The sequence below is a fragment of the Octopus sinensis genome, unplaced genomic scaffold (assembly GCF_006345805.1).
Source record: "Octopus sinensis unplaced genomic scaffold, ASM634580v1 Contig18742, whole genome shotgun sequence".
NCBI lineage: Eukaryota > Metazoa > Mollusca > Cephalopoda > Octopoda > Octopodidae > Octopus > Octopus sinensis.
Window position 1 is genome coordinate 23097 of NW_021835991.1, and position 9656 is coordinate 32752.

Here is a 9656-nt window from a genome sequence, read left to right on the forward strand (position 1 = left end):
GTGATAACTTTTTTAATAGAAATAGATATTCAAAAAATTATCGTTAAGACAGATTTTAGAATAAAATTTTGAGCATAATATGTTTATCAATAAAAATAACAGTTGTTAGCTTTTGAAATTTTTTGAATGATAATTAAAACCTTAATAATTGCATTATTTTTAAATGGTCACTTTTTCCTGCATTTAGTATATATTGGAATCTAAAATTAGAAGAATTAGAATTCAAACTCAGGTTTTACGCCTTTTACAACAAAATTCTCGAATATTTTGAACTACACTGCACTACCAAACCTGCTTGGGTTCATAGTACATAACTCACTCCGTAGTAAGTCAACCCGACTTTTTACTTGTAAATGTACCACATTTATAAATCAGTAACAGTTAAATAACCAATTATCTCAGACTTGACTGACCTGCCATTGACATCTTAAGTATTACTAGACCTGTATACTACAAAATATACAACAAAAACTGTAAAAATCATAATAAAAACAAAATCATGTCTAATTAATGTCATCCCTATTTTTTCTACAAAATAACAAATAAAATAACTTTTTTTTCTCTTTATTTACAAAAGACGTCTCGAACACATTTCCATCACAACCAGACATAGACTGATTAACCGTCTTCTTCCTTTTTACAACCACAGTCTCGACATTGGCTGCATCCTCGGTCACAATGGGGACAAATTCAGCAGATTCCATCAGCTTCTTTCTCTTAGTCCCCTTCCCGGCCACCATTGGAGACACCTCCCATGGAGAAGGTATCGCCAAGTTCAATTTAAACCTCAATTGTCGATATTGACTAAATTAGCCATCAAATCGTACTGGTCAATCCACTCTTGTGGGGTTGTCTCATTTCTACGTCCATATTGAAGCAACATTCCATTCTCTATCAAATGTTTCTTCAATTTAGACTAAAACACAATTTCCCGCCATAAATAGACCTACCACATCACCAAGTCCCCAACGACGTGGATATGTATCTCTTTCCATTAAAACCCTCTTAAGCTTAGCCACTACTCCATGACTACACATCCCAATGTCCGCAGACTCCATTTTGGCTACCCCCAAGGCAACCGCTTCTCCTTTCGTAGTAACTATTACAACCACACTATCCAAGGTGATTCCTTCATCATATCTCAGTACTCCAGGGGCGAGGACCATTGCCCCATAGCACACAGCATTGACCTATTTTGTCATTTTTTGAACATACAGCTGAATCTTTGATAAAAATACGTTTGTAGGATAATAGTAAGCCTTCCATTGGTTTGATCACATGTCTGAGGTATGTTTCGTTATTTTTATTGTCGTAATACCACTGGGCGTCCAAGACGTCATGAAGAGTCACTAAATTGTCCTTAAAAATAATATTTTGACTAGTAATATACATATTCGGTAATTTTTCCTGATTGGACTCTTCTTAGTTCAGTCATTTCTGCCCCTACTCCAAGATGTACTCCAATATGCTCACAAAGTGTACGGATATATGTCCCTGCTTCACATTTTACAGAAAAAAGTGCTATATAATAAAAATTATATTTACCAATGTTTTTATCCTTGTGGAATTCTAATAATTTTGACTCGAAAATTGTTCGAACTCGCAACTGTCTTTTAACTGCCGCAATCGCTGGAGGTTTTTGAAAAATTGACCCACGAAAATAAGAAAGTGACTAAAAATATTAATAAAAAAAACATTTTGAATTTCCGTGATATTTTTTATCGCTTTATGTAAGCTCATGACACAGACATACTCTTTTCCGGCTGTTTGTTGCGATTTGACTAATCTTGTGGCATTTTCTATACACACAATAAGACATCCAGTGACCTAAATGGGCTAAAAATGTCTTTTTTGTAACCTTTGGGTCTAATGTGCCAGAATGGCCTGTTTTATTCACTCTGAGAATTCTCTTTACCCACGCCACTACTTCATGAGAGGACGGATTTGCTGGTTTATCCAAATTAATAAATCCAGATCTATGTTTATAGTATAATATATTAAAATGCCTTATATATTGATCAATTGGTCTGTTTAAAGGGGAAACTCCGTATGGAAGAGGTACGTAGTGATTGGTTCGTACATTTAGTTTTTCGTAGTTCTTTTTAAAATTGAATTTAGTGGGGATTACTTTGAGTAATAAAGGCCATTTTTTGGATTTTAAACGTTGGCCTTTAAGGTTTGGTTCTTCTGTCTTAAATAGGTTTTATTTTAGATTTTATACCATGTTTTCGTGCTCCAGGTACATTATGTGATATACAACACTTCACGTGCTTAATTTATTTTAATAATTTATTTAATATTTTTATTTATTAATTAATATTATATATATTGTATAATATTTTTAATACAAAAATAAATTATATTCTTAAGTATTTTTAAAAATCAATGATTAATATATAAAAAAACGAGTTATAGATATTTATTTTATTATTTTTTATAATTATTCTTAATAAACTATTATATTAAATTAAAAAACATTTAATTTTATAAAAGAAATAAATATTATTTATTTCTCGATTTCTTGTGGTTTACTGTTGTCCAACCGGATTCTTCCTCATCAACTTGTTTATACAATTCACGATCATTTTCAATCTTTTTATTACATTCTTCCATCTCCATTGGAATATTTTCATAATTTAAATCACAAGACAAATCAGAAATTTTGTTTAGTTCAATATTCAGCTGTTGCCAATTCGTCCTTAAATTAAACAAATTAACCACAACATGAGCAACCTAATGAAATAAATTTAAAAATTATTTACATAACGAATCGAAATGTCGTCTTCCTCTATAATAAGGCCCAATGAGTCATAAAAGAAGTCAAAAATGTCTTCTTTGACTTCATCCTCTGAAAGTGGATCTTAAAGTTATAAAATGTCAAAAAAACCTTTAATTAGTTGATCGGTCATTTCATTTATAAAAATAGTCAATTTATTGTCACAATCATTTTCATTTTTTGCGGTCTTTCGATTATATATTTATTTTTATGCCTGAAATATATTCCAGTGTTGGAAAAGTTGATAGATTGATTGTTTTATTTTGTATAATATTTCATTGTCGCAATTCATATTATTAAAATACACCACGTAGCCTATTTTAAAAGCATGATTTTATTTGATTTAGTTTTACAAAAATATTATTTAATTAAATTTATTAAAAAATTAAAATGTAAGATTGACGTTCAGTTAGCTGGGGAATTGTCTACTGTTGAGCTCTTATTGGCAAAAGCTGGCCTTATGGCTCTTTAGGGCTGGCCTTGTCACGAATGAAAGCTGTGGAAGAACTTTTAAATAAGTGACAAGATCGATAAAGGGGAAACCCATTTACCGATGGTGAATATATCAAGTCATGTTTTATTAAAACATGTGAAGAACTATTTCACGATTTTTAAATTAAGACAGAAATCGTGATTAAGATAATTAATATACCTTTATCGACAAAAATTGTAGCTGACATGATTTTTAAGATGTCTTCGAATGTAATTATTTAGATAAATCGTGTGATATAAATGACATTACACAAGTATTTTTGACATATTATATTTTGATCTTTTTGTTTGTTTGTTGGAGGGTTCCATTGGCAAGAACTTTTGGCATTATTGTGTCTAACGTCAGTAAAACTTATTTTAAAAATGCTTTTTGGTATATGAGAGATTCTTTCAAACATGGTCTTACAATGAAAATGCTTAAATATAAGTTTTAGGATTTTAGAAAAGAAAATACATCTCTATCGTTTATATAACATCTTCTTTGTGCTAAACTGAGCAATTTAAAGTTATTCCTGTTTGAATTTAACGCAGCTGAGTTCATAATGCAACTTTAGAATTGATATGTAAGGATTTATTGGTATCAAAGTTTATTCACTTTTCAGAAAAACCTGAAAAAAAATTATTAGGTAAAATTAAGAGTGATAAAGATTTATACTAAAGAAACCCGACAATATGATTTTCAAAAGTCTTAGTACTTTTCCGGATTCTTTTTATAAATTAAAAAAATTTGCATATTAAATTTTAAAAATATCTGGGTCAATTCATTTGTATGAAAAAAGTTTTTGGACTTGATAATTTTTAATATTTTCTGTTAATTTTTTGTTATTTTATTTGTATATGAATGATTTGAAATAAATAGTATAAATTATAATTATGTATATTCGCTATTTTCATATAATCATCATTACTTATTTAATATGGGGTACAATTGGAGTCATTGGGACAATTTTAATATGGAACAATAATAGATCACTAGACTATGCCGATATCACCCCCAGTTTCAGGTACTATACAATAACGAGAAATGTTCAGTAACATGGATAACATTACACTGGAAAGTTCATTTCTTTTATCAATATGGAACAATCATAAACCACTAAATTTCACTTATCTCATCCCCTATATCAGGTAGCATTAAATAACGAACAAATATTCAGTGACATGGCTAACAATCGGCCACAAAGTTCATTTTTTTCATTATTTTTTACAATTTCGTTTCTTCACGGTTTGTATTATATTTAATATATAGCATTGGTTATTGCATATATAATATTAATCTATAATCGACAGAAGCTGGAAATCCTTCAAAAACCCCAATTATTGAATAATATATTATTCCTTATTGAATTTATATCGGCTTTTGCAATCCTAATTCCAATCAATTTCCAGGTTTTTAAGTTTCATTGGAAATTCAATTAGTTTGACCCACTTCGAAAGGTACACTTATTCGGAGCATTCATTGGGTTTTTTGGGAATACAATCGGGATTTGTATGCTGGTTAAGGTCTCTAAAATGCTTTACCCACAATTCAAAACTAGGCAGGCGATTATATTCGAGTCGATTTTGGCAATTCTTAATGTTATTTCTTTTGCGATGTGTATGTGATGTAAGTTTTAACGTCTAGTTGTCATCTTTTATATTTTATCGAACAGCTTCGACAATAGAGTAATGTTTTTTTATAAGAATAGAATTTTTATCCTGTAAGTTCATTTTTTGAATGGATGATGCTTCCGCTTACATTTTTATTTTTTGGATCTTACTATTTTGAATTTCGAGAACTCTGCGTTGAAATTCGCCTTGTGCAAGAAAAATTACCTGAATAATTAATATTTCTTATATAAAATTTGTTTGATTATTCATTATTATAATGCCACAATAACAAAATTTGGTCATTGTAGATATAGAGCAAGTACACTTGAAGCAGATAAAGTAATTGTTGAAAAATATTATAAAAAGTTAGTCCCGACGGTTTGAAGACTCAAGTGACCTACACAGTGATTAGATAATATTAAGTTATATGTTTAAGACACAAAACTATGTATTAAGAACTGCAAGCCCGCCTTTATAAAATTAAATGATATCGCCAATAAGTTTGCGACTAAAGGAGCAAAAATACTAAAAAACCGACTGGAAATCAAAAACGAGAAATTAATAATTATGTTAATACTTTGGAGGATATTTTCGAAAAGGAACTACATAATACAATATTGTCAGGAATAAAGGAAATAAATTACGATCAAAACAAACATCAAACACTGCTCCAAATTATTCGTTAAAATACTCAGTGTAACCTACCTTTGTGTTTACCAAGACGTTATAATTATTTTAAAAATTGGCAAAAAGTCTTTGTATTCTCTTCTCAGAGGTTTTTCTCTTTTTGGATAAATTGTGCCTGAGTCCGTCATTAAATTCTTAATGGATATGCAACCATGTGCTACATTTCTAATTATAATTCTCGTGACCTTAAATACTATTTTTATTTGCCTTTCCAATGGGTGTTTGCGTATGAGCAAACCATAAATAATCTACTTAGAAGGGAAGGACTGGATTGATCATTTCGGGTATTATTCGCTATTTCCATCATTACATTCACTTTTAAAATTTACATAAAATTTCAATTTCCATTCTCCATGGGAACATTAAAGAAATTCTCTCCACAGAAAAATAACTTATATTTTTGATTAATAAAATTTAATTATTTAGAGATGTGAAAAATAGATTTTCAGTGGCTCCGAATTTCTCTAGCTTAAATTTCCTGTCTTGCTAATTCTGAATTTTCTGCAAAAATACAAATGAAGAATTTAACAACTTTATTTTTTATTTAGGAATAAGAATAATTGAGCATTCTTTTACATCTTGTAGGAAGAAAATCTGGTACGATATTGTTAAAACACCAACCGACAATCATTGTAAAGAATTGACTGTAATGACGAGTTTAGTGGAAGGAGAAATGTTTTTATGGCGAGATATCCGATACTTCCGTCAATTAGCTATGGAAATATATTTCGATTAAACCTGGCCGTATTAAGCATTTGTATGAAGGATTGCTACTTTCATTAAAAACTACGCACACGCTATTTATGGTTTTATCAAATTTAAAAATTAATATCACAATTAATGCACCAAATAAACTTCTAATTAATTTCCATTATAGATATCTGAAAAATCAAATGTTTAGATGAGCTGTAGACTAAGTCTACGAATGAGGGGCAATACTGTCCGCCTGATTTGTTTGACAAGGAAAGTTTGAAATCCTTTTACTTTAACAGGACATATTGATAGATCAATCCTATCACCAATTAGCTTATGTTCAAATTCAGAAATCTTTTAGGACACCAGATAATCTATATAGACCGAATTCATCTTCATTTTATTTTCAAGCAGATAATCAATTTGTGTTTTTGTTTATTATCGTCCTTTAGATAAAAATATAAATTCGGGATTGAAAATACCGATCATCAATTATCATAAATTGATTCGCCTTTCCTATAAGTTTGTATTTTCAGATTTAGATGTAGTATATAGAGGTTTTTGGAGTAATACATTTACCAGATTTTAGCATTCACTGTCATTTTTCACGTAACCTAAGGATTGAGACTATACTGATACAACATCTTTCGGGAGATACCATCTTTTAATTAAAATGACGCTTATGATAAATTATTTTTTTTGTTTATTTAATGTCAAACTATGTAAGTCACGCTGTCAACAATGAAGGTCGCTCTGGTCGCCTGTGTAAGGCGGGCATATTAAACCAACTTCAAGATTATGAGGATTTGCCTTATGTGCGCATATCGATTCTAAGGGATGACATTGAACACCCTCCATTTTGCATCCAAAATCTCATACGAAATTTGTATGGTCCTTGTTATCATTGAAAAAAATTCTGAACAACATTCTGGATTGATTTTGTACAAGCCCGGGATCCAGAATTGTGGTAGAGTATATGTTTTAGCAGTTATACATGAAAACGATACATGATAATTTGAAAATTTTCATTAATGTAATAATAAAAACGATAAACTATTTTAAAGCCAAAGCACTCAATTCGCGTCCCAATTTTTAGATATTTTCTTGATAAATACTATTGTTTCTAAATAACCCATTTTCAATTTCAGTTGAAAATCTTCCTTCTGAAAATTGTATAATTCAGGAAGAATTTATCGACATGAAAAATGATGCATATGAAAACACGTATTTACTGATGTTTCGCGAAACGATTTCTGTATTCAGATTGCTGATTCCTATTCAGATTTGGCAAAAGTGGTACTTTAGTGCTTATTTCATTTTCAACTAACATATGAGTATGAGACGGAATTTTCAACACTACCTACCATTAAATCAAAATTCCGAAATCCAGTTACTATTGCAGTTATATCCAGTTATAAATTAGGTATGTCAAATGAAGAAAAAAAAATTAAAAATCATGTTTGTTTCAAACAATAATTTATCAAATATCATTTCTTAGGCCGAGATGGTGCAGTGCTTGAAAAACTTGGTAGAAAAAATTAATTTTCTTAGTAAATTAGCCAATTTGAAAATTGGCGACAATTTTTGAATTAATTTTTTTTGTTTAGAAAAATTACTACAACCAATGGATTTTGGAATTATAAAAACCTTCAAGACTCATTTCATGAGAAGAAAGCTAAAGTAGTTAACTGATTTGCTGGAGACTTAAAATATTTCTGTATACAATTCATACAAAAAATTGACATTAAAAGATGCAATTTTGTTTGTTAATATGGGTGGGGGTGACGTATCTACTGAAACCATTCAAAATTGTTTTATGATTTTAAATAAATCTAGTCTCGAAAATCCATTAATTTAACATTATGACACTGAAATTGAAAGAATTGATATTTTAGATCCTTTAATGAGTCAAGATTTTTTAAATATCGAATGCACATCAATTTTTACAATAAATTAGTACCTATTTAAGACCATAATCTGTTTAACAAATTTAAAAAGTAACCTAAAACTTGAATGACAGCAGACCACGATTAATTTGTATAAAATACGTGAATTAAGATATTGGTTTAGCTAGACAATAATGATGTTGTCCTTTCATATGCGGATGACATCGTATTAGCCTCACGGGACCAGGACATCCAGAAGGCCTCTAAAAAACTCCAAGCTAACTTCGATCGGCTCAACCTATGGCTAACTGACAACCGAATCGTGATAAACGCGGAGAAATCCGCCACCTCACTTTTCACATCTGATAAAAGATTGGGAATGGCTTCTATCGACTTGAAGTTTAACAGTGTGTCCATACCCTTATACAGGAGTCAGACGGTCCTAGGGGTACCCTCGAGATGCACCTTTGCTTCTCCTCGGACGCAGACAACCTTCTTTACAAATGCAAAAAAAATTAAAATTACACATCGATAAAACAAAATTAAATCGCTGCTTTTTCCATGATATGATTATGCAGTGTTTATAAGTAACTTATTTTGCTTAAATTAATTACAGATCTCTTTGACACTATAAAGGTTGATGAACAGGTTGATCACGAATGTTATATATATTCTCTAAAAAGTGAATGAAATTATTTTTAGAAAAATATTATTTTTGAACACTTGATACTTATCTTTGTGTAATACATTCCAAGATTTCTATTCACCAAAGCTGAAAAAGTGGCCAGCTAACTTCCTCAGCGGTCGAAGAGGCCGGATCCAACAAAACAATACAAGATCGATGTCACGAAATTTTCCAAACGGAGTCCCTCAAGGCTCACCCCTTTCACCAGCCCTTTTTAACTTATTCTTATCGGATCTCCCGCTACCAAACGACAAAGACTCAATCATCCATATATTATAAAGACAATCTGATGGTGAGGGACTTGAAAATCGTCGAACAAAATTTGTGCGAACTGATTACATTGAAACTACTAACATCCCTTGGATGGATATCTGTCGGAGCTATGTACTCCAAAGCAATGAAGAATTATCAAAATCTTATTGAAGAATTTTTCCAGAACAATGATAGAGGAATTCTAATAGGAGACCTTAACGCAAAACACACATCGTACGGATGTGCCAACACAAATTCGGACGGTAATATACTCCTCAGATTATCGGAGAACTGCGGTTTTAGTGTTTTGACCTCACGAGAACCAAACCACTTCTCTTGTTATGGAGAGGATTGTATTGGAGTTTTCCTCGTATCGGCAGATCTTGTTCATCAATGCAGCATACCAAGGATTGAGATAAACATTGGTAGTGATCACCTACCTCAATCCTTGTGTATGCGAACATCATCTACGATATGCGAAGATCTGTTTATCGGATACGATACGTCTCGGACAATCTGGTCGGACCTTGAGGTATCAATGAAAAAGCATTTGACACCGTATCCAATACAAAACATCTCTTCGAATATACAAATT

At 30.9% G+C, this 9656-nt stretch overlaps 1 protein-coding gene across 1 annotated transcript; it reads right to left on the reverse strand.

Moving 5' to 3' along the window:
- Positions 1 to 735: 735 nt before the first annotated feature.
- LOC115231584 (H/ACA ribonucleoprotein complex subunit cbf5-like) lies at positions 736 to 5673 on the reverse strand. The gene is given in 9 exon segments (XM_029801573.2): positions 736 to 916; positions 951 to 1190; positions 1192 to 1359; positions 1391 to 1672; positions 1726 to 1827; positions 1859 to 2098; positions 2129 to 2191; positions 2533 to 2698; positions 5576 to 5673. Coding segments are annotated over 9 exon segments (1488 nt in total). The 3' UTR covers positions 736 to 787.
- Positions 5674 to 9656: the final 3983 nt, after the last annotated feature.